This window comes from Pyxicephalus adspersus, chromosome 4 (assembly GCF_032062135.1).
Source record: "Pyxicephalus adspersus chromosome 4, UCB_Pads_2.0, whole genome shotgun sequence".
NCBI lineage: Eukaryota > Metazoa > Chordata > Amphibia > Anura > Pyxicephalidae > Pyxicephalus > Pyxicephalus adspersus.
The window spans coordinates 30,997,454-31,023,618 of record NC_092861.1 but is presented as its reverse complement, the minus strand read 5'-3'; the positions used below and the strand labels follow the sequence as shown (position 1 = coordinate 31,023,618).

General features: G+C 37.1%; 1 protein-coding gene across 1 annotated transcript in view; it reads right to left on the bottom strand.

Moving 5' to 3' along the window:
* Positions 1 to 1,409: 1,409 nt before the first annotated feature.
* Positions 1,410 to 26,165, bottom strand: part of DAW1 (dynein assembly factor with WD repeats 1) — a 30,686-nt gene continuing 5,930 nt past the window's right edge. The window contains exons 3-13 of the mRNA XM_072410104.1: positions 24,891 to 25,035; positions 19,264 to 19,322; positions 18,950 to 19,072; positions 14,042 to 14,060; positions 13,122 to 13,229; positions 11,352 to 11,458; positions 10,241 to 10,343; positions 6,875 to 6,989; positions 5,692 to 5,768; positions 2,483 to 2,649; positions 1,410 to 1,707 (exon numbers count right to left, since the gene is read on the bottom strand). Coding sequence (XP_072266205.1) covers positions 1,677 to 1,707; positions 2,483 to 2,649; positions 5,692 to 5,768; positions 6,875 to 6,989; positions 10,241 to 10,343; positions 11,352 to 11,458; positions 13,122 to 13,229; positions 14,042 to 14,060; positions 18,950 to 19,072; positions 19,264 to 19,322; positions 24,891 to 25,035 — 1,054 coding nt within the window. The 3' untranslated portion in view covers positions 1,410 to 1,676. The remainder of the gene's footprint in view (positions 1,708 to 2,482; positions 2,650 to 5,691; positions 5,769 to 6,874; positions 6,990 to 10,240; positions 10,344 to 11,351; positions 11,459 to 13,121; positions 13,230 to 14,041; positions 14,061 to 18,949; positions 19,073 to 19,263; positions 19,323 to 24,890; positions 25,036 to 26,165) is intronic.

Sequence of the window (26,165 nt, the reverse complement as noted above, 5' to 3'; positions counted from 1 at the left end):
TCCACCTTCAGTGTACATGCTTGCATTCTGATGGCTGCATGGCATTTCACAAGGCAAGCTTTCTGATAGTGCTAATAATGGATTACATATATATATGGGCAGCACGGTGGCACAGAGGTAGCACTCTTGCCTTTGCAGCGCTAGGTACCAGGTTTGAATTTTAGCCAGGACACTATCTGCATGGAGTTTGCAGGTTCTCCCCGTGTCTGCATGGGTTTCCTCCCACATCCCACAAACGTGCAGTGAGGTTAATTGGCTTCCCTCTCAAACTGACCTTAGACTACATTAATGACATATGACTATGGTAGTGACAATAGATTGTGAGCCCCTTTGAGGAACACTTAGTGACACAACTATGGACTTTGTACAGCGCTGTGTAACATGATGGCGCTATATAAATACTGTGTAATAATAATATTATCTAAATAATGTATGCTTATAAATCCACATCTAATCTTCAAACAGAAGTCCAATGGATAGGGGAACGATTGGGAGACAGGGACAGACCACTGTCACCCCCTAACAAAAAGTTCTGGACTTTGATTGGGTCCTAAGATAATATCTAGTGATTCTGCCATTAAAGTATTGCACTGCAGTGATGTACATTTTACAGTGCAATGCATTTTACTGCAAAGAACAAATCTAAATACAATGCATGGCTATTGACTTTGACTCTCTAGTGTCATTATATTTACAATTTTAGCAAACTGCAAATTCCTCACAGTAAAGTCAATGGCTTCTAGGCCTAGGTCACAATGACACTACATTCTAGAACGGTAAAACAACTACATAATTTCCTTTCATTCTCAGAGATTTATCTTCCTATGGTCACCCTGCATATATAAGTTATAAATAAGGGAGCTGCTGCCATGAAGAAATTTAGGCACAAATTGGCAGCTTAAACCTGTAGCCAGCAGTCACAGATTACTGTCAAATAATTTATTGAAGGTGTCCATACACTAATCAATGGGTGCATGACCAGTGTAAATGACTGATATATTCATGATATGGATTGTTTTTCTGGTTGCAGCTGTGCACTCATCTTCCAGCAGAGCCCACATTCATCCAGAAGTGATCCCATTGGCTGGTAGTTCTTGGAATACACTCATGGATAAACAAGACATATAAAAGAATGGGCATTTCCAAGGATTACGTTTTTAAAACTATTAAAAATTTCATTTAGTGTATAGCCATCTTTACTGGTATTTTTGATGTAGAACATTGCATTAGAAGTGGCTATAAATGGCTGCTGCTTCATGACATTATGGTATGCAGAGAGAACTAAAGATTCCCCAGTAATCTATGCATCCACTAAACACTGCTGCAGCAAACATTTACAACACTCAGTTTTTAAAATGTTCCATACTTTGAATGTTGAATAACAGAGAACAAATGCAAGGGACACAAAATTAAAATGTTAAGATATTTTTATGCAAAATAGTTTAAAAACACTAATAAAAAAGTCATTTATGCAAAGTTATAGCATCAATATACAATAACATGAGCGATCTCAACATGAAACATCGAGACAGCAAATCACTGAAACACTTTGTGACAACAAGTGTAATACACTCCCGGAAAAGATGCTGGATGAGGTCTAGGATGAAGATGAAATGATCACTAGGTGTGTCATGTTTTGGCATATTTTTGAAGAATGAAGGATACAGAAATAACACCTAACGCCATATTCTACAAGTGTTGTCCTTACTTCCTGTTGAACAAACAAAACAGTTTGTTTATTATGTGAACATTCAAAAATTTAAACATTGTAATAATTTAAAAAAATTGTTTTGGAGGCAGCAGAAAACCATCAGGTTTTTATTGTCTGTATTCTAAGTGAGGACACTTCCCCTTACTTCATGTCAGAGGACACCAAGTGGCTCAATGTGTGATTTTAGGGCACTCTCTGTTCTGAATGACAGCTGCTCTGAATCCCAAACTGCTCAAACTATGTCCATGGCAGGACACATTTGCATTCAGTAATTCTGTCTCCAAAACTATTTCAATGCTCAGATTTGCTCAATAACTATCAAGCATTGTCTTCTAGTAGTGCAATCTCCTTTATATCTTTAGTGTTGAGTGCAAAGGTCCGCTTTATTGGATGATAAATCAATGGAACAATGAGTCTATGTTCAGACTGGCAGCAGGATCAGGCATTTCCATGTGGCCCCCAGCAGCAGGCACCTTATCAGCTGCCCATTTTGCTGGTTCTTAAAGAACAAGCATTTGACCATTTTACTGCAGGCAGCAGAGGGCAGTACTGAAGAGCTCACTACCATCCAGTAAATTTTATATGGGAGGCCATGGATGAGACGCTACACATAGTGTCTTACTGGAGAAATCAGGTCAGGGGTGTTGGGAAAACATAACTTAACCACAACCACACTGCAAGTCTGAAGAAAGGCTTCCCACCAATGTATATCTGCACTGAAATTACACAACTAGGTTGTAACATGTGAATTCAGCTTTATGAAAAACACACTTGCCTGTAATGATGGTGTTTCCTTCATAGTTGAAAGCACAAGAGAAAATCTCATCAGAATGTCCTTCTAGAACCTGGACACATTGTCCTGTGTGTGGGTCCCATAGACGTGCAGTTTTATCTGAACTGGCTGTTAAGATGCGCGAGCCTTGAGAATTGAAACAGATCTAGAAATACATAAAACAAGGTAGCAGGTGACAACATTAATGTGGGAATTCTACCAGGTTCACCCAAAACTCAGCACCTAGAAAAGAGACTCTGTTTTGGCCCCTTATGTTATAGCTTACATCCCTGTTTTAGGTTGCATAATAGCTAGCCAATTAGGTTGTAAACTGTAATTTAAAGAAGTGGAGACAAAAATCTGTGCTAGTCAGAATAAGAAACAATCGCCACTGTATTACAGAATAACAACCATTCCCCCCCCAGGTGATCAGGAACTGTCTACCACTTTCCTTCCCCCTCCAATAACTGTACACTCATGAAACGGTTCAAAGATATTTTTACTGGGCAAATAGGTTGTGCTTACGAGACCAGCACCTTCATATGACTATTTTCACTTGAAGTTCCATACAAGTCACATGTACAGTACGTACAGCAATAGTGCAGCCTATCTATCCATGCATGATATTTTTGTGTATGTACTAAAACTTAAGAAAAGAAATCCTGAGATCAGTACAATTAATTATTAGCAGATCTTTTACCAGTAATCCAGATCTAAAGCTGCATACACACATGCAATAATAGTCATTGGAAAGGATCTTTCATGACTAAGCACTGCACGATGCATGAGCCGGTTACCGGGCGAGAACCATTGGACGTGTGTACGTAGCTTAACATATATCAATTTAGTTTTCAGCTGCAGTCATAAACTAATCAAGTTTCAGCTCACAGGAATTTTCCATTAGTAAAACCCCAGCATGCCTATGAATGTGTATAAAATACTGCAGTGGCCTTATCTCCATTACCAAGTATATTTATGAGATGAGAACACAATAACCTTGCAGTTGAAATGCTTAACAAGTATGTTTGTTAGATCCACAAAACAGAACAACACAGCATTAATATTTAATATAAAAAAATCATTTCAGCATAGCAACAAGAGCTAGAAGAAAAACGGTAGACTAACCATAAAACTAGCCTGTAAAAAAATTAGAATTGTTGCCAGCAGCAAGCAATCATTTTATCATGAAAGGCGACACCTGAATGGCCACTATGGGTAATAGCAGAACCTTTTATGTAAATTATTTACATTATTTTAAACATTAATAATAATATTAAATTGTATTTATATAGCAGCAACATATTACACGGCGCTGTACATTAAATAGGGGTTGCAAATGACAGACAGATACAGACAGTGACACAAGAGGAAGAGAAGATCCTGCCCCAAAGAGCTTACAATCTAAGAGGTGGGGGGGGGGGGGGGGGGTAGCTTAGGGCTCTATTTATAAAACATGGAATCAGACATGCGCTCGAAGATTGGTGGGAATCTTGCAGGTCCATTTGTTTTAATGGCAGTAATTCCCAGGAGGGAATGCTAGATTCCCTGTAGACCCCTTAGAATGAGTAATTGGTTGGTATTCTACCAGCCTGACCAGAAAAAGAAACTTGTTGCCAATGTTCCTATTTGGTGAGACAATAAAGGCGATATTTCCAAGAACAGATGGCCGCACATCAGAATCCTAGCTACACATCAACTGTCCAGTGAAACAAGCAAAACTACTATTCATTACAACTAATTCTGCTTGTTTTAGATTTTCAATATGGTCTGAATGCCTGTTCGATTCTTCTGCTGCTTTTAACACGTTAGACTTTTGGAATCGACAGTAACCATTCCTCACATACAGGGCGGCATTCACTTAACCCCCCAACCGCTAAGCCCGTAATTTCTCGCACTAAATATTTTTGCTCTTTTGGATAACCCCGTATTTTTTTTTTATATTCATGATATCTACTAGAACCCTATTCGGACATATTTCTGTAAGTTACAGGTCTACAATTTAAAAAAAAAAAATTTCATGAAAACCTATGACGCTTTTGGAACAGAAATCTAGAAATCAGTGTAACGCTCAGGTGGTTAATGAAATGAGGATCATGTTACACAGTGGTAAGCATTGCACGGCACCAGTGCTTTGTATAGTAATGAGGATGGAGTTGGAGTTCAGTGTGAATTAACAATAACTTTGCTCTGTGTTCAGTATAAAATTCTAGAGAGTCATCCCAAACACACCTGACAAAACCTTAAAGCTAAGCGTTATCAACAGCTACAGCTTTTCTATTTTCAATACAACATAATTAGAAAATCCTTAAAATATTACTGCCATTCACAGGTTGAACCTGCAAACAAATCAGCAATTCTCTGATTCCTAGAATAAATGATTTATTGTCAGCTTACACAGAAAGTGAAAAATACAACCTCTTAGCAGAGTATATGGAAAATTCTTCAGAGACAGCACCAGATAAATGGATACTTAAATAAAAAAAAAAGTAATCAAATAAAAAGGGCTGGCTGAAAAATGCCTGAGAATAAGGTGAAACTTCCAGTATGTGCTTTCCACAAGCGGAAAGAAATAAGATGCTGCAGTATTCCACCGAGCTTAACCAGCAAGGACAAGGTGCCAGCTGGGCATCAATAGCCTAATGGCCTGATGGTAAATTTAAAATACTATGGTATAAAACATGTTCTCCTAAACCTAAGCCTTTTCTTATAGATTAAAAACTGACAGACATCCTTAAATACCTGCCTATAGTATTTCAGAACTCTTGCTAGCTTACTTTCTTTAAACTTTACAACTATCATTGGAAAGATGGAATCTTTACCATGAATCTGGAGTTATTTACCCCTGAATTTAATGCAGACTGATCACCACATTTTAATGTTACATAAAAGGGTGGCTAGTATATAAAATAATAAAAGTGTTTAGTTTTTTTTGTTTTTTGGGGGGGGAGGACCCTTTTGCTTTAGTCTTTACCATCATGTTAAAGTGTTCCTGGCAGTAGCACCCTGTCTAAAGGTAACAGCAGTTTTTATACTGAATTTATGGATAAACTCTGTTGTCACCCATTGCCAGAATATGTTTCAGAACTAAAGAGCACTTCCCTCTCCCCTGATCTTATTACCAGTCTAAAAGAGATCCCGAGCACCTACTAGAGGGTTTAAAATTTCTATTTAGGAGTCAGATTTAACTGAACGTATGCGCATAACTCACCTTTGAAATTTCACCGTCATGCCCTTCTAGCTTGGCTAGACATTTCCTGCTGGCTGCATTATATACTCTGGCTGTTCCTGTTTAATACAGAGATTACAGGTATAAATACTATATACAAAACCAACACCTGCAGATCAAAGTGAGCAATAACATACTCAAAAGTCTTTTTATATAGTAACAGTTCCCCCCAATGCACTGAGCACAAGAAATAAAAATATAACCATTTACAATGTCCAATGGCTGTATCAAATAATCCCAGCCTCCAGCTAAAGATTAACTGAACCAATTAATCCTTAGAAGCTTTCTTAGTCTGCTATCAGCAAAGGGCTGAAAATTGCATGTAATCGCCATATAAGCATTTGAGAGGCACTTGACGGAGCCAGGGGCAGTTAACTGCAGAGTACTGAACATGAATCATACTATTCTCACTGTATGCAATTCTGTACTTTACAGGAAAGTAGAAGGCAATCAAGAAAATGGTTATTTATAACATTCAAAACATATAAATGGCAAAGCCTGGAGGAACATTAAATGATTGAAATTCTTCCAACTTTTTTTTGTTGAACAGCTTTAAAATTATAAAGTTTGGATTCCTGCACCAATAAGAAGCTATGGCCAGGTATGTCTTCTGTACAGTAAAGCTGCATGACATACGTTCTCCCAGGATGCCAAGAAAACATTAAATCATAAAACCTAATGTAACTTTAATCAATCAAAAACAATTGTTTAAACTAATATTTTCCACTTTGAAAAGAAAGTGCAACCTAAATCTTAATCCCTTAGAGCCCTAAACCAAGCAGAGGTTCCCAAAAACAGCACAACAATACTTAGGGCCAAAACAAAAAATATTTCAATATTCAATATGCTAGAAGATGTTTGTATTCTCACCCCTAGGGTCACCTAATATATTCCCCACAGGCATAGATGGAGATCTAATGTAGAACACGGACAACAGCCATTCACCTGAAACCTGCTATCACAGTAGGTAGGTTACAGGTAGGAGATCTCACATTTAGGTGGAATTATTTTAAAGCCCACTGCAGTAGTTGTATGTCTTAGGGCTACAGTAAACCAATCACAAACTAGGTCAATACAAAATAATCATACAAAAAGTATATGCCAAGGATGCCTTCACTGAAAACAACTTTAAACTGCTATTAGGAGATTTATGAGCCATACTAACCATCTGCAGAGGCTGTAGCAATGAGCTGGCCAGTAGAATCAAATGAGACATCTAAAACCTCATCTTCATGTCCAGTTAGGGTAGCCACACTTTCACCAGTCCGGGCATCCCACAGCTGTGGGGGAAAAAAAAGGTTAACACAAAAAATAAAGGAAAATCAGTACAGAGTATTATCAGGCTTCCCCCACCTAAATTCCAGTTTAAATATAAAAAAAAAATTAAAAATATTCTGTTGTCTTTTTTAAATGTGAAGCTGCCCTTCATCTACAATTCCATTAATGGTGGAGGTGCTACTTTTCTGCCCTGTGCCATCCTATTACTCAAATGTGGTATTTGACATGATAAAACACAGAACAAAGCACTGACATTTTGCATGGCAGGGAAGGTGAGTACATCCTGGTTTGAGTCAAACTTTACACAGTTGTGTTTGGGGATTGCAGAAGTATGCTACAAAGACAGATTCAGGTAATTTTGTCAGCTGTAATTAAATATATAAAGGAAAGAAGAAACATGGAGGATGCAGCTGCTAATTCTCATTCTGCAAATGCCAGCTGCTGGGCTACCTTAATGTGTCAATTTTAGTCAGAAACAAGAACCTTAAAAAAGCATACCATACAATTTAAAATGTTCACTTTACATAAAAGGCACAGAAGGAGCCTTTTTGCTCAAAGAAAAAAATTTGCCAATCTTACGCATGTTCAGTGAGATCAGCAAATTTTTTTTCATCCTACGTTACCTGATCTCACGCCTGGGTCGGGTGACGTAGGATGAAGAACCTGGAAGAGAAGACAAAGATGGTGGTGGCTGGAGCGCCGGTTCTGGGACAGATTACGAGACGACGCGGGACCCGATGCCAGGCACCCCCGGAGTGATCGGACTGCCCTGCGAGATTGAAGGGAACTGTGTTTTTGTTTTGTTTTTTTGAGTTTTGAGTATAGTTCCTCTTTAATCTCATTTCTCTATTTTGAATATTTGTTCTAGGTCAGTAAGTAACAGCCAGGCATCTAATATCTTCAAGTGCAAGACACTAATAGCAAGGCCCCATTTCTCCAAGGCAAGGGTAACTTATTTTGATTCCTTTACTTTCTTCTCACCATAAACTTCTGTGGTAATACTTCATCTACTCAGATGGTTGGCCCTTGTATGGTATACAATGAACAATTCACAAGCAGATCACTAATCAGAATTGGGAATCATTTCTGCTCATTTGAAATTATATGTTTATGTTTAAATCTGAAATGTCCTAATTCACACTTATAACTACCTTGCTTAAAAACATCAATACCAAGGAAACTTTTTTTACCTACTGCCACCCACTGACATGGAAGAGTATTACATTACTCTGCAAGTCACTATGGCACAGACACTCGACAATAGTAATTGGATAATTTCCCACGGTACACCTGAAGATCTCTCACAGCACACTAGTGTGCCGCAGTACAGTGGTTGAAAATCACTGATGTAAAGTATTCTGCACTGGTTGGCTGCTGATACAAAGATGAATTTATAAATAGCTTCTGAGAATTTCTATTCTGCTCAAACAATTATTTTCTTGTGATGCTGTGAGAGTTAAACAATAAAAAGAGGCCTGTGTACATCTTCGAGTAGAAGAGGCAGTGAAGTGATCACCTCTAATTCTCGTTTATGAGCTGTTTAACACTATAGGGAATACACTCTGATTGTTTCAAGCAAATTTCCTCCTGAAAAAAATGAAACCTGCTCCGGCTATACATCCATCACAGCCATCACCTGGACAGTAGTCAATACAATTATTATTAGTATTGACCAGAGCTTCTGCACAAGGTCAGAATATATTGCGGAAATAATGAAGAGAATTTGTGGCTGTGGTTTTGCAGTGTCTGCTATCTTTGACAGAGTCATAAATTTGAGTTATCTACTATAAACTTCTTATTAAATCACAACAGTATTTACAGAGGCAGATCAAGCAAATTTATTTATTTAGGACTTGGTGCCCACAGGGATTTTGGAGTGTACTAAAGGGCATACAATAGTCTGTTTGGGGGAGGGGGGACATGCAGTGCTGGGTTATCAGGGGACAATAACTAATTATCCATTTTATAGATATTATTTCCTCCAAAAACTGGCAGCTAATATTGTCTGAATGGTGTTTTTTTGGTGATGTGAATTGCTGTTTTTGTGCCAAATTGTACTTATGCATTTTTTGCAAATTTCTCTGGTCCTTGATGTTTCTTCTTTTGTCTTGCAACCTTTCTGCATCACCAAAAGAACAGCATCCCTACAGTAAAGCACGATGGTGGCAGTATCATGCTTTTGAGTTGTTTTTTCTCAGTTAGAACTGGGGCTGTAAGTCAGGGTGCAGGGAAGTATGAACAGTTTCAAATACCGGTCACTTTTGGCTCAAAACCATTAGGTGCCTGCTGGAAAGCTGAAAATAAAAAGAATTTCACCTTTCAACACCACAATGACCCCAAGCATACATCCAAATGAACAAAACAATGGCTTCACCATTTCAATAAAAAAAAAATCTGTAGTTTGCCCTGGAGAGAGCTGTGCACACAATCTGACAGATTTGGAGAGCTTTTGTGAAGGAAGAGTAGGTAAATATTGCCAAGTCAAGATGTGCCATGCTGATAGATTCCTCCCCAAGAAGACTGAATGCTGGAAACAAATCAAAAGGGGCTTCAACAAAGTTGTTTTCTACACTTTTTTTATCTTACATAAATATTGGCAGGTTGTCTACACCATGTTTTATATACCAGTGCCTAATATGTGCCAATACTGGTGTCATACAATGGGTATATTCACTTTGCAACATGTTACATGTGCAACATGTAACTGGCCCATCACACAGTTCATACCAAGTGTTCTCCCCAGCCCCCTTTATTTGGTGGAGATGCCATAATCAATACACCCACAGGGGATGTGTGAGTCAAGTTCTTTCATTAGCCAACTATAGTCATTTTATGTGAAACACTATGTATTATAACCATGGCATGGTATGACCGTTTACTCTACATTCCAGTGCTAAATGTTGTTTTATGAAGTCCTCTTTTTTAAACACAATAATCTCCTCAAAGCCTAGATTATGTTTTGATTGACCACGATTCCCTCAGCCATCAAATCTGGTTTTCTCAAGATATTGCATTTTTTTTATTTATAATAAATAAAATGCAATATAATACCTTAAATAAATTTCTTCTACCAAAACAGAGGCTGCATTGAAAATATTGCAAAAACCATGTAAGCAGCATCTCCGTTAAGAATTAACCAAGGCTTTGGACAAAACAGCTGCCATAAACAGCAATCTTTAATTCTGCATTTTCATTACATAACTAGAATACTGTAAACCCACAATATCTCAGAATGACCTCATATTATCCATACCCTGCAGGTCTTATCCATGGAGGCAGTGGCAATAAGGGAGCAGTCCCAATTGAACTGTGCGCTGCTGATCTCCCCTAGATGACCCATTAGGGTGTGAGCTTTCCTGTGAAGGACAAATACAATACATTACGGTCTGTTGTTTCAATTTAGCAATAATAAAGTGTACTGTAATTGAGGTTTTTTTGGTGGTTAGAACCCGTTAGGTCTGCATTGCTGTTTGTGGTAGGGAGATTCATGCTTTCCATCTTGGTGACTATTTTATAGGAACTAAAGGGGGGAGGGGGGGCACACAATCATCTTAGGTTGTCCACTAATAGTTTAGATAAAATACATGAATATGTTTTAATGTTAGCTGTGACTAAGACTTACTGGAATACATGAATGAGTTACCAACATTTACCTATCTAACTGTTCTATGTATGTAATTGTGAAATAGTGGCATAGAAACAAACAACTTTGGATGATGATGACAAGGTTTAGATCCTGGTTGCATATTTTTGGATTATGCAAATCTTATACAAGACAGCTGAAATTCCCACATATAAAGCAACAATCAATATTAATGGCAGGAATATGTCTATGTTTGAGTAACCAAGACATTAAAAAAAAGTTGGGACTCACATACTTCCATCAGGCGCCATTAAAAAAAAAATTACTGACATTTTTAGTGTTATGTATCATAATTCCCTTCTTTGTCCCTCAATTTCTTTAACTTGAATTTTCATCCCTGCTCAACTTGTATCTCCATCCCTGTTCTTCCTTGTTATCAATGCACCAATGAGAGTTGGTGCTTGTGGATGGTGGTGGACGCAGACAGAAATATAAATATGCTACTTAGTCCTTTAACTTCTTAGACAAAATGCACATGTTTTAAATCTTACCAAAAACATTATTGAACATTATTTAATATTTATTCTTCAGAGAACAAAAACTAATAAGTAATTCAGACATAGCTATGAAGAGCTATGAAGAAATATTCACAACATAACAAGCTTTAAACTGATTTGTAGACATCATTTTAATTCTAGATAGAAATAGTAAGGTGCTTCTGCTTTGCCATCTTTGAAGTGTTACAGCATAATTACAATGGCAGGGGAAAAAAAAGGTGTACCTGCCGGAAGGAATGTCCCATACAGAGACTGTGTGATCAAAAGAGCCTGTGATCAGCTGGTCTCCGGTCGTGTTAAACGACAATGAAATGATTTCTGCAGAATGTCCCTGGAGAAAAAAAAAAGCAGAATCACAAATTAAATGAACAGCATAGAAAAATGATATATCATTCTAAAGAAATGCAGACAAAGTTACAATGGCAATCTATTATCCATCCTGTACTAGTCTGACATCAGTGGTGAATTATGATCGACTACTGTAGCTACTAAAAATACTGTTTATTATAACAACCCTTTGTGTCCTTTGGATCAGTAAGACAAGGTGTCTTTTTAAAGATATTTTTGAAGTGTCATGGTATACTGCATCCTTAAATATACCTTAGCATGGAGAAATAGAACATCTTTTATTGAGAATGAAAAGAACCATTTTGTACATTTATTTTCGTAATTCTTAATATTATGACAATATTCCTCTTGGCACTATACATATTCAATAAATGTTGCTGATTCTCAGCAGACTTAGCATCTCATCAGATCCTCCACATCATTATGTACTGGCTTATGGAGGCTGGACAGAGTAGTTGTTTCTAAACATGGGCTAGGTAGGGACTTTCCAACCAGGCTGGTATCTTTACCAGACAAACAGGGTCAGGGGCAAACCGGACATCAGCACAAATCTGGGCACAAATTAGACCACGAACTATGGTAGATAGAAAACCGGGAGTCGGGTCCAGAAGGTGAACCAACTAGATGTTTATATCAAATCAAAAGACAAATATGGCGCTGGGATTGTAGCAAGAATTGAGGCATATAAAGCTTAAAGCAAAACAGCAGAACCTATAACTGTATGTAAGGCTCCTGTCAAACTAATATGAAGATTTCACCTCTGTATAGGCCAAACTAACAGATTCTGCTTTTACGTTTACTTTAGAACCCACAATACTTTGCTAACAACTCTTTTCTGGAGCCCTGGTTAGGTAAAGGACTTGTCTGAAAAGCATGACGATAAATCCAACCTGCAGCAGTGATAATGCAACAAGGCCATGTAAATCGCCAAGTGGGACTGTGCAAAGAGCGCTTTATGTGAAAGAACAAAGATACTGGGTATAATTGTTCTGTTAGAAACCTCAATTGACGACAAACAAGGCGACCTGGCAGAGATGGGTTTGACACGTTGTTCCCTGCAGTCTGATTGAGGTGAGTGGGTGTTTAGCTATAAAGCTTCACCTAAATAACAGTTGAAGGGAGAACAGATGTACAGAAATTGTTTTCTGTTTCCATAATGGATGGTAAGTAATAAAAAGTAATCTGGTGTCTAGGATAATAAAAATAACGTTAGCACAGGACTTTGGTTTAGATAGCTTTGCAATTTTTACTGTCAAAGTATTATTTAATATTATAACATTGAACCTTAAAAGATAACTGTGTAACTATAAGGCACATTAAGAATATGACTGTTTTGTTCACTCTGTAAATAAGCGAACAACATGTATCAACAGAATTTTGTTTACATAAGTTTGCATAAAAATATTAAAGCAGGTCCAATGCAGGTGGGAAGGAGGTCAACTGTATGGTAAATGCACCAACCAATAAAGATTAAAATATCTCAGAAGCATGTCAAACTCATACCATGGACACAATCTCAAGGCCTCTAACTGCTCAGCAGACTTTTTGGCCTAATGAAGCATGGACAAGTGACACTTATATTGCCTGTAATCTCTGTTCTTTACAAAGTATGGATTATAGTAAGCATGGTAATAGATGTAACTTACACTTAAGGTGAATGCCTCTTCTCCACTTTTTATGTCCCAAAGTTTTGCCGTAGTGTCCATACTCCCTGTTGCCACCAGGGTACTCTGAGGGTTAAATGCTAAACACACCTAAAATATAAAATGTTTGTGCATTTTGTAGTACATTAACATACTTAACACAGATAGCCATGCACTATATGTGTGCATGAATATATAATTAAAGAATATAAGTGAGTCTGTGCTAGGGAAAACAAACAGGCTGCCTGGCCAATGACAAATATAAAGCATGCAAAATAAGAACCCCTGCTTTGCAAAATTGTTCATTTGTGTTTTCTTACTTCATTGGCTGCATAGCTGTTATGGATTTACAGAAATCAGAAAGTACTGAAATCAGTGCAAAACACATACCTATTATTTTCAAAGAGGTCAGCAATGGTGATCTGCATATTAAATCAACAACCAATGCCTAAGCAAACTTTAGGACAGATATAACAAAACACTTTCTGTGGAATACTGATCAGTCCATAGGAGCAAATCAGAAAAGTTCATCGCTAGGGTTTACCTTAAACCAACATCTGAAACCACTGGAGCACCATTTCCTTACAGTTCAACCAAAATCCATTCAGGCATTCCTGCAAGAAGTTTGGTGGGTCTCTTGTTTGGGAAGTCTTCTTCAAGCTTAATCAACATGCTTCCTCATTCTAAAATTACTGGAAATGCAGCTGTCTTGTACATAAAGTGGCCCTAAAGAGTAATGGCTTGAGTGGCTGTTGTAGAACCTTTAGACAATAAAGCCCATTAAGAAGAACAGATATGAATGATAAAATACATATCATCCTCATAAATGCCAGATCACATGGGTGGAGCTTGGAACTCATGAACAAGGATTTCAATAAACCAGTTGATATAGGAAGCCAGAGACTGGTTTAACCTTCTAATACCTGCAAAATCTGAAATATCCTGCACACAGAAAGACCACAGAAACCTAGCACACCATTGAACACACTCATATAATGATGGGCGGCAAACTGGTAAACCTTCTATTTGTGTTACCAGTGTCTGTCTAGGAAACAAATCACTGTATGTTTGACAGCTAATGTGTTCTCTGCCTAGTCTTGTAAAATCTTTTCTCCAGGCTGCTTACGCCACACGCTGAAAGATTGCTGTTGTAAGCATCTCAGAGTGATTATCGCCACTCGCCCATATGACAGCTCCTTATTTCTTTCTTTTTCATTATGCAAATTCACAATGTGAAACGTGTAGGCAGCAGTTATCTAGCAAAATGTACATTTTCTTATCCTAACACATATTTATTTATAAGTAGGATCTACAATATTCTTACATTTCTACATTTTTATATATTTCTTGTATTTTTGTTGCACTTTTCTAATTAGTGACACCGAGATTCACGATAGTTGCCTAGCATGGCCATATGTGCTGAGCTCATAGATATTGATCTACCTGTAAAACTTGCTAGTGGAGTATGACTTTGGTAAGTAGCAGAGGCACCAACATCTTATTAGAAAAGTAGAAAGATTTTCAATTATTAAGAACTTTTTTTTTCCTACTTTAATTGTAGAATGTCAAGGTTTAGTAGTCTGCCCAGTCTTTACAACACTCCACAAGACCCTAGTGAAGAGATATCTAAGGCTGCGCACATAGGTTCAATAATTGTCGCTGGTAAGGATCTTTCACAATCTTTTTCAATGACAAAAGACTGAAAGATGCATGAATGAGCTCTGTACATACAGCACCATTCTGCTCTATGCAAAGAGGGGAGGACAATGGAGTGGCAACCCGTTGCGCTCTCCCCACTTCACTTAAATAACGATCGTTCGTGGATCCCCAGGTACGGATCCATGAACAACGAACAACAAGTGTACACACACCACACATCATGGTCTTCTGTCTCTTTTTAAATATTTCAATTTTACTGCTGTTGGAAAAACACATTTTGTTTTCATACCTGAAATTTTTTTAGGAAGCTGAACTGACGATTGAACAGCAAACCAGATATTACCAACACATGGACAAGATGTCTGTGTATCTGGGAATTATTCCAAAATGTATTACAATCAATAGTATAAAATATGGGATGAGAAGATGAAAATATGGTTTAATTATATGTAGCAACAGAAGGCCTTTGGGATTGTGGTATACAACTTTGTAATAAAGAGCAGTTCGGCTGTGGCATTATGGGATATTGATGGATCCTTAGTATGAATTAAAGCCTTTAGCTAAACAGTCATATCTTTATATTAAAAACACTCATTGTAGAATATAATTGCAACAGTTTATTTTTTAACACCAGCAGATGTTGGTTGTCTACACAGGGCTTTTAGCCATGAAAAAATTAGACATTTAAGCGTGTAAATAAATTACCAATATAAGTAAGCTATTCCTGGTTACCTAACCAGACCTAAATTTTACCAGTATTGGAAGTCTAATATTCTCCGATAGCCTATATTCTGCTTCCTGTTTTTTTTTACTGGTCTGTTTAGCTGGTAGGAGTAGAGAATGTAAAAGTCCTATTTAGGCTGAATCTCTAGTTAAGGAATACATTAATCTACCTGTCATGCAATATGACAGTGACGGGCACCAGTGTTGTCACATCACAGGGTATTCTTACAAAACAGAAAAGCATTTTACATAGAAGTATTCGATGCCGGAAGACTTTTAATGCAAACTTGTTGATTTGTTTGCAAAGAAAACAACAGCAATCAGGATTAAGGCTACGTATGCTCGTCAGATGGTTCTCGTCTGATTATCGAATTGGGGCTAGTATTGGCTAGTTAGCGAGAAATTGACGTGTGTACAGTGCTTTTCTGAGGTTGTTCATGGATCTGTCCTGACGGTTTCATGAATGACGAATGACTGCAATACAAGTGAAAGGGAGAGAGCATAGCGGGGTGCCACTCACTTGTTCTCCCCCTCCCCTCTCCATTGAGCAGAACAGTGCTATATGAAAATCGCTCACTCATTCATTTGTTAGTCTTTTGTCGTTGGAAAGGATCGTGAAAGATCCTTTCCAAAAGTCTAACGTGTGTATGCAGCCTTACCCTCCGCAATGAAACCAAATCCTACTTCTCAAACTCTCATAAACCAAATCTTAAACTATAATCTCTAAACTCTTAAACTGGTCCAATACTTAACCCTAACTCTCACCCAACATTTAACCTAACCTAAGGTTGAGCCCTTAATCCTTACCCAGAAAACTTAGGCTGGTATCTCATGATCAGTTACACATTTTAAATGATCTTTTGATTTAGGACAATTGTTTGACAAAATATAGTAAATACTGATTTGGATTAGATCAGGTTACCTAGTAGGGCTAATTGTTTAGTCTTTAGACCACATACCCAGGGCAAATGATGTCTGAAATATATGATTTTTTTCACTGTTAACTGTTTTTTTTCACTGTTTTTTTTTTTTTGAATGGTCATTTTGTTTGTTAGATGTATGGAAAGCATGAAAGTATCAGTTAACATTACAATCCACCTCTACACCTAACCCTAAGTTCCTAGACCTTGTCATTACAAAACCCTAATAATATGCTAGCCCCAATAATTAGTGAATTCATGGTGCACTGGAACTTTGGGCACTAATCATATTAACGCAACATAGTGCTTGGATCTGTTACACAAAAAGATTGACTTGTGTAATAAAACATGGTAAATTTTATTACAGAACCAAGCTCTGAGCAAATATATGGGAGGAAAAGATTCTGATTCCCAAATACCATCGAGTTATCAGGCGTTACTGCCTGCAAAAAGATGGTTTAAGCTACGTACACACTTCCAATTATTATCGTTGGAAAACGAACGACGAACGATCCTGCACACTCAATACAGCTTTTTTGTATTGAGTTCAATGCAAAGGAACTCAATACAAAATTTTGAATTTCCCGCCCCCCTCCCGCGCCGACGCATGCAGCGACGTCACCGGGAAACCCAGGTGATCGTCACTGCACTCGTCGGCTGAAGATCGAAGAGGATGGACGTGTCCGGAGGAACGGTGGGAGAAGGTATTTTTTTTTTTTTTGCGATCACGCTGGACAGAACGGAGGGAGAAGAAGCCGGACGGCTTTTTCTTCTAAGCCGGCCGGCTTAGAAGAAGAAGCTAGACGGCTTCTTCTTCCCGGAGAGGACACCCGACGCTGGAGGACGACGCTGGAACACGACGGATGGACAATCGCAGCGGGACCAGGTAAGTGATCGATAAACCCGAACTTTTCTTACTGTATTTACATACAGTGAGAAAAGTTCGGGGTTATCGAAAATAGTAACTTTTTTTACCCCGTACCAAGGTTGGGGTTATCGGTTAGGTGGTTAAAGCAGAAAAAAAACTCACTGGTGTGGGTGAGTGTTTGTCATATTTGGCAAGTATGCACAGCATGTATGCACTATCTAGTATATACTATACTAGTACTAGATAGTGCATACTAGTATATACTTTACTAGTATGCACTATCCACTTCTTCAACCACTGAGTGACCACCAATATTATAACTTCTGCAGGTACACAGGAATACCATGTAGTTTCAGAGTCTATTCTTGGCAGGGGCAAGAACAAAGCCATTTTAGATTGTAAGCTCTTCTTCCCCTACTGTGTCACTGTCTGTATCTGTCTGTCATTTGCAAACCATATTTAATGTACAGCCCAGTGTAATTTGTTTCTGCTATATAAATACTGTTTATTAATAATAATATTTTACCATGCAGTATAGAGCAGTGATTTTCAACCACTGTGCCGTGGCACACTAGTGTGCCATGAGGGATCTTTAGGTGTACCGTGGGAAATTATCCAATTACCATTGTCAAGTGTCTGTGCTGTAGTGACTGGCAGAGTAATGTAATACTCTTCCATGTCAGTGGGTGGCAGTAGGTAACATAGTTTTCTTGTTCATTCTTAGAGACAAAAGAATTAGCTACAGAGTGTCATTTTGTAACATTTTTGATTTGTGGTGTGCCGCAGGATTTTTTCAATGTAAAAAAATGTGCCGTGGCTCAAAAAAGTTGAAAAACACTGGTATAGAGCACATAAAAAAACAAAATACTACCAGGAGCCAGAAAAAAAATATTTTTTTAACAAAAGACAGATTGCATGTTTTTTTCTGCTAAATAAAAAAAATCCTCCTTTTTGTGTGAGTTTACTTCCACTTTAAAAGATATCTATATAATACCCCTTTCTGTGAAATCCACCTGCCTAACCCTTTATTTTGTTAAGTGGGAATTTAGTTCCACTTTAAGAAGATGCTCTCCCCTTGTCCTCCACCCCGCCTATACACCTAATGCCAGTGATCTCTCACCACTCATTCCTCACAGTGCTTAGATTAGCGGCATTGACAACTGCATGGTGAAATGACTCCCATTTGACCTAGGTCTCAGAACTGTCACATGGGAACAGGTCGCATGTTCCCCCACACCTAAAAGTGTGAACTATTGATGCATGCTGCAATGAAGAAATGAGAGGCAGGCGAGCAAAAGCAAGGTGCGTAAAGGAGGGTCAGTGTGAGGAGACTGTCAGTTTGTCTTGCATGGAAAATAATAAACTTTGTTCAGTCTTGACATCTGCAGCTATTAATGTGAAGTCCGAGGTTAGCATTGAGTAACAATACATTCAGAGTTGTATAAAAATCTCTGTGATATACTAGGGAGGCCTTGAATGTACATTAATCGAATAAGGAATTGTGGAACACAGCAACTACATTTCTACTACACTACTATTGCACTAAAGAAATTTAGGTAAGTTTACACCCAGATAAATCAAGAAAATCATGTGTTAACTATATACAGTCAAATGTATTATTTATTCCCTTAAAAAAGGATCATTCTCTGCCATTTACTTACCCATAAGGATTATTAAACTGGATGGCATAGACCACATTTCGATGGCCTTCCAAGGTATGCAACTCTTCTCCTGATGCTGTGTCCCAAACTTTACAGGTTCTATCATAACTGCCAGTAATGAAACTATACAGAAAGAAAAAAAAGAGAAATTTGGTGTAGACTCCAATAAGAGCTGATTCTGCAAAATCTGCTGAGAATGCAAAAAAAAACAGATACCAGATCATACACATAAGTTACATATATCTCATGTCTAAGGATTGCTCCAAGAAGGTTATAGTATGTATAGCAAAAAAATTAAAGTGTGTGCATCTTACCTAGAACCAGATTTATTAAATGCCACATTGGTAAGAGGTAATATGTGAGCCCGGAGGACCTGAAACAAAAAAAAAAAGCTTGTTAAGCTAATGCCAACATAGATATAAATCATTCAGATCAACTAGTGAAAAGACAGTGATAATTTAGGGTGGAAACAGCAGGAATCGATCATTACTTTGCCTGATATATGTTTGCCTCATGTATAAAGAGGTCACAAGTTCCAAACATTTCTGCATAAAACATAAAAAATGAAATATGACAAATTACAGTAAATTCTTTGGCTGTTTAATGGTAACTACTAGGGAGATCTTTATAAAAAAAAGTGTGTACATTTTGCCTCTTTTCCAAAGAAAGAAAATTAATCCCTACATCCCAATTATTTATTTTGTGGGATGCTAAAATGGAGACTTTTTTCTATTAAATCTCTTTAGATCGCATGAAAATGTTGCATGGAAAAGATAAATACACCATTGAAATAAAGATTTGTAAAATGTCCAACCTATAATAACGTTCTGGCACTATACAAAGTCAAGCTCTATGTACAAAGCTCCCTAAGTACAAATTATCGAGCTACAGAACTACATTTTTATGGAAGTTTCCACTATTTGACTCCTTACCACTCCCCCTATCTAGTGTCTTATATTTTACTGGTTTACTATGCTATCTAATATATTAGCCTTGTTTACATTAAAGTCAGTTGAAGAAGATAACTTTTTATAGACATATATAAAGAACTCATTTTAGTTTGTAATAGCCCCTTTATCTTGGAGTACACAAGCAAAAGTGGTCCTTTCATTTTGGCGTATAGCGATTTACTATAGACTGTATTTTAATTAAAAAAAAAAAAACATTTTAACAATGATGTTACTGGTAGGCAGATTTTAATATTTATGTAATAAAATACCCTTTTACACTGGTGGTCAGGGGCTTTTCATGCCCCTTTATAGATGGAGCTCTTTCCTTTGGTGGTTAGTGGTCTGCTATGATCCCTAATATAAAAAACTTATTTACACTGGTGTCAGTGGTAGCTACCTTTTTATACTCATGTATTATAACCCCAATTACAAGTGGCCAGTGGCCCTAATAATGGCTCAATAATTGGTAGTTAGTGTCCTTTTATCTTACCTTGAAGCAATTTATTTGTGAATGGTGAATCAGTTTGCAGATCATTAATCTAGTACAGCCTATATGTTGTAAGTATACCAAAAAAAGAAAAAAGAAAAGCTTGTTATCTCTCTGACTCATCATCCCTCACCAAGTCTTTTTTCCTTCACACTTACATCCCAAGGTACTGCCTGTGTGTATTATAGTCCTATTCTTCACACTGATTGGAAGTACTGTGGCTCAGGCATAGCAATCAATGCTCCTACAATTTAGTTTATGCAACCTAAACTGAATCTAGCAAGTGAAACCTTTTTAAACAGTGGGTAATCTAAGTGGTTGTACTGATGGGTTAAGTAAACTTAGACAGCTTTCCAGGACCCTTTAGGGCCATAGATTCAGGGGCTACTATGGAGGCATTTACAGCATTGGTCCAAAGCACCCTACAGTGTAGTAAAGTCCCATCCTCTCCTTTTATAAATGCCAAGGCTCAGAAAGGAAGAGAAAAGGCACAGAAAGTTTGAGGTATAATTTAAAAATACATTTGAGAATTTAACAGACACTATAACTAGAATTAATAGGTATCTGTTTATATCTGCCAACTATTACATTTTAAAACTGATGTGGTTTGCTCTCAGTGTATACAGTGAAATTGAATTTCCTGTCCAGAATGTCAATAAAAGCAGGAAAAATAATGAGAATCCATTCAGAGAGATGATGAGTTGCATTACGTAGAGAAATGCTCTTTCCTTGGCACTTGTGGACATGTTTCTGTAATGTATAATAAACATTTATTCATTCCTGTGCATGAACAGAACTGTCACTTACACGGTGCAGGTATGCCTACTAATGGACATCAATGTGCCCAAGTGTATATTCCAGCACATTTTTTAACTGTCAATGTCCATTACTGTCCTTACCTACGTTGTATGTATGACAGCTGTGTTTATCCCTAGAGAAGAACAGAACCTATCATACAGAACAGAAACAGGTAAAGAAATGGCAGATGATGAGGTGTGTCTGCAAAGTGTGATTCATCAATCATCTACACAAGGTTTAAATAATAATAATCAGTAATCTGCTGCTTTTTACTGATGGAATATCATACACACAGACAAGGCCGAAGACAACTGAGATGGCTGTCAGTAAAACATCCCTAAGGAGATACAGAGCAGAAATATTAAGGACGACACCATATGGATGATCACAATAGTGTGCTTTTCACCAGACAGTGGCACATTCATAACTTTTATAAAGTGTGCTTCAGCTTTGCTTTGCATCAATTTCAGAAACATATAGGGCAACACAGAACACAAAGATTAAGTGTCCATATAGACCACAAAATGCATTCAATGAAAAAATTTGGCGTTTGTTTTAGATGCTTTAACAAAAATGTGTTTGAAGAGCTTCAAATACAGGGTTTTAAACCAAGCCCCAACACGTGGCTATTGCTTTCCAACAAAAAGAAATTACCTATGGACCTTAGTGGCTTTAAGGGAGTTTTATTTGGTGGAAAATAAAGAATTGAGAAAAAAAATTTCACGAAGAAGACATGAGGTCTCACAATTTGCATTAACTGTATATTTGTCTCAGGTGTGTTGGATATAAATCTATCAACGATCATTGAAAATCACACTGCTTTCAATCAGATTAGAAATGTGATTAGTTTTTCTCTTAGATGGTATGAATATAATTGTTATAGTCGTCACCAATGAATAAACATGAAATATTTAGTAAAAACAAGCACTGGCATTTGTTTATTATGGAAAACACTTACTTTTCTTTGTACATGCATAAGTACAAGTCCAAAATGTTGGTGCTATTGGTATTTTAGATGATGCAAGATCTGGAATTTGAGTTACAACCCCTTATTGGTGAGCTGTCACCAACTTTAGGATTGCAAGACTTTAGCCCCTAACCTAAACTTTAACATCTAACCCTAAACTCCCAGTAAAAATTATGTTATCATGGCAAGACAGAACATATTATCATTGTGGGATATATTGTTATCACCATCACCATATCAAATATGCTAGTGGCAATACTATAACTTCTAAAACATCACTTGCATTAACAAATCAATGGGGTAATATCACAACAAATAATATTCTGGTAACAAAATATCTGCACCCAGATGATCCAGTGCTTACTGTGGTTCAGAATGTTATTAATGGCAGCTACTACACAGAAGTGATTGAGGTTATAGTAATCCCAGTATCTAATTTGTGATTATTTTTTTGTTCAGCTGGAACTTCAGCCGAACCATTATTTTGATTTGGATTTTGCATAAAATTAGAATGTTGCTATGGGGCTTTGCAGAGAGAAAACGGTTTAGTATTCAATGAAACACTGAAGAACATATTTTAAAGGAGTAAATAGTTCTACTTCAATGGTTTCCTGAGGATACACATGGCTAGAAGTCCATGATGCAGATGTACATAAACAAAGTAATTTCTGTAGGCAGACATTCACAGTTCTTCTTCTGTGCTAAGCATTGTGGGTCAATAAGAACGCTGTCAAGAAGTCAGAGAGTATTAGGATAGCCATATGTAAGGATTCTAATTTCCCAGAGGGACAAGCTGCACTGACAGCATTCTGGAGCTGTAAACACATTACAAGAATTGTCACATATCTAAATCAAGCGTGTATTACAGTGAGTAGGTGCCAAAAGGCCAATCAAAAATTTATTTTGAGCAAAGTGTATGTCAGAAGAGGTTAAATGTCAGGTTTATGTCATTTGTTCTGACAGCAAAGTAATATTCTCATGTAATATTTTCAATAAGTTTGGGAAGCCATGGAGATGGAGGATAATTGGTGTCTGTGTATATCTTTAAATAGTTTCTGTGTGTATCTTCAAACTTTTACCCCTGTTTTATTTATCAAGGAATATAGGAAAGTAGGGATATTTATTACGCATGTACTATTTTTATGAATGTAAAAATCATCACAAGAGGTTAAAATAGAACTACAGGCAAAATGACATATATGAATGGATCATTTAATAACAATAACACAGCATGCTGTAGCATAGTGTAGTATAACATATGTAGCATGCTGGTATATATGCCTGGTGTCCTCACATACCACGGGTCTCCTGGGAATGAATGAACTCCCACGAACATGCGCAAGAGTTACATTATTTCAGGGCTTGGCCAACTGAGATAGCCAAAAACCCAACACCTGGAAAGAAACCAAATCCTTACTTCTTTTTACATGCCCCATCGTGCATGTTTTATTTTTTTTTTACTATATATCATGCTCCCATAACTGTCTACTTACACTTTAAACATCTTCCTGTTCATGGACTTTCCCTCTGCACAGATACCTTTTCACTTTTTTGCTATTTTCAGATTTTCTAAGGCATGAGCCCAAATCCTGCTTTTATGAGCTATTTCTCTTCACGTTTCCTATTTATTTAACCTGATTCTTCTCTTCATCTCATTATCTCACACATGCTGCAAAGCTTCCTTTTTTCCAACACAGGATTATAATGACGTACCACTGGGAACCTGAATCTTTAAAGTTTGAAACAATTACAGTACAGACACTATGTGCAAACAAGCTATGTGATAATTTAAATGAAACACAAGTTACACTACAGTACAACTGCACTGGACAGATATTCATCCTCTCCACTAATACAGCCATACTACCCAGTGATCCAGAGGATGGCTCAGGTGAACTCTTACCCTTCATAACCCTATGGTAAATAAAAAATACCCCCCTCCCCATTTTGGCTTCTTTTATAATGTACATTGAGAACCATTTCATGCTTTCATGTTTTTCTGTAGTAACATGCATACATTTATTCCTATGTGACTGATTTATACATATGTCCACAGCTTTGTGGGTTTTTATTAATATAGGGGATGCTGGATAAAGGTAGTCACAGAAGACACATACATATATAAACTAACATGTATGTTTGTATACAGAAGGGAGTAACACTGTTACGGATTCAGTGTTGGTATGTTAAGATAATTGGAACATATTTTGGCTTTTTGCCATCCATCCCTGTAGAAGGAATTTAATGAGGGAAAGTGTAATGATTGGTTATTATTAAAACAACAGCTCCCTCTACTGACTGTTTCTGTGATGTTGCAAACTAATCTGCAGGGGAGTGTTACTAACAAAGCCTCAGAGTTCTCCAATTACACACACCTTACTAGGATTACTGCAGTCTGCAAGAGAAATCTTAAAAATAAGTGCAGATCCAGGCCATTGAAGACCGAAGATGAACATCCCGGTTCTATTCCAATGCACTGCTGGTAACAGGGTGACAGGATCCCAGGGAACACAGGGAGAACCCTGATAAAATAATACCATGTCTTGGAGGGGCACAATAAGGTAAAGGCTTACTGGACTCCTTGTAGATCAGCAGGCATACAATATAACTGCAACAGAACTGTCTCATTGTTTATGTAACATTATTTTATTGAGTATACAGATGTCGCTAAGGTTGAGAGGGCTTGGCCATCACACACTAAGCCCCCCGATATTTAGAAAAATGAAGTGTGTGCCTTACCTTGAAAAGATAAAACTTATGGTGGTCTTGTTGTCCTATTTTTTCTTGCAGTCTTAGTAGGAGTTGTTTCACTTGTTGTGTGCGAGAAGCAGTAATAAGGGGTTCAACTTTCTGTATTTCCTCTACGAGCAGGTCCACATTTGTGCTGTAAATTATTAAAAAAGGAGTAATAAGCCATAAACAAGCAAATAGTGCAAAAGTGAGCAAAGTGGTCTAGGTCAAGGTTAATGGACAAGTTGTCATAATTTCTACACACAACAAATGTTTAACACATTTGTGGTATTTTTAATAATAGTGTAGTGTAATAGTATTGTCCATTATTTAAATACTCATCCTTTTAAGATGGTCGACAACACATGTACAGACAACCACTAACAATTTATTATTGATTAAAATAAATCAAACATTGGAACACACAAGGTATTGTTCTGTACTTTGAGATTAAATAAAATACTGCTTAAAGTAATCTATCATTTACAAACTTAACTCAACCAATTACCCTGAATTAAAATCAGTTATCCCAACACACTTAGATATTTGATTGTTTTGAAGCGATCAGCCAAATTTCAATACAGTCCATCCTCTTGGGCAAATTAATTGGAAGTTTATAAAATTGATCGAGCAGTGCAATTTTCAAATACAATTTTTATTGAATCTAATAATTGTTGTTGCACTGAATGAACAACTATCATCGTAATAGTACTTGTGTAGTCACCTTTAGGTGGATGCACTGCATAGATTATAAAAGTATGGAGAAGGGGCAACGCACCTGAAGAAAGGGCCATATATGCCAAGCTTAAGAAAAAGCTATTCTGTTGACCACAAAAAAATGTAAGAGTTTTATGAAAAATAAAAAATTTACAGAAAAAAAATATACGGAGGCGAGCACTGAAACTGTAATACAGCAGATGGAGATATTTAATATTTCCTTTATCCATATATTTGCTGTTTTTGGGTAACATCATGGACAGTATAGCAATCAAGAACTAAGGACTTTTATTCCAAACTTGCAGTTAAAGGTTTATAGGTAAAAAAAAAAAAAAGAACCAAAAACGGTTTAAGAGACTATCCAGCGCTCTACATTTAGTGACGTTTTGTAAGCGTCACCAAACTACTGCAAACAATATTTGGATTAGAGACAACAACAAGCTCAGTAAACAACTGTTTAGCTGTAGTTTACACGAATAATATTATTATTATTATTATTATTATTATTATTAAACAGGATTTATATAGCGCCAACATATTACGCAGCGCTGTACATTAAATAGGGAT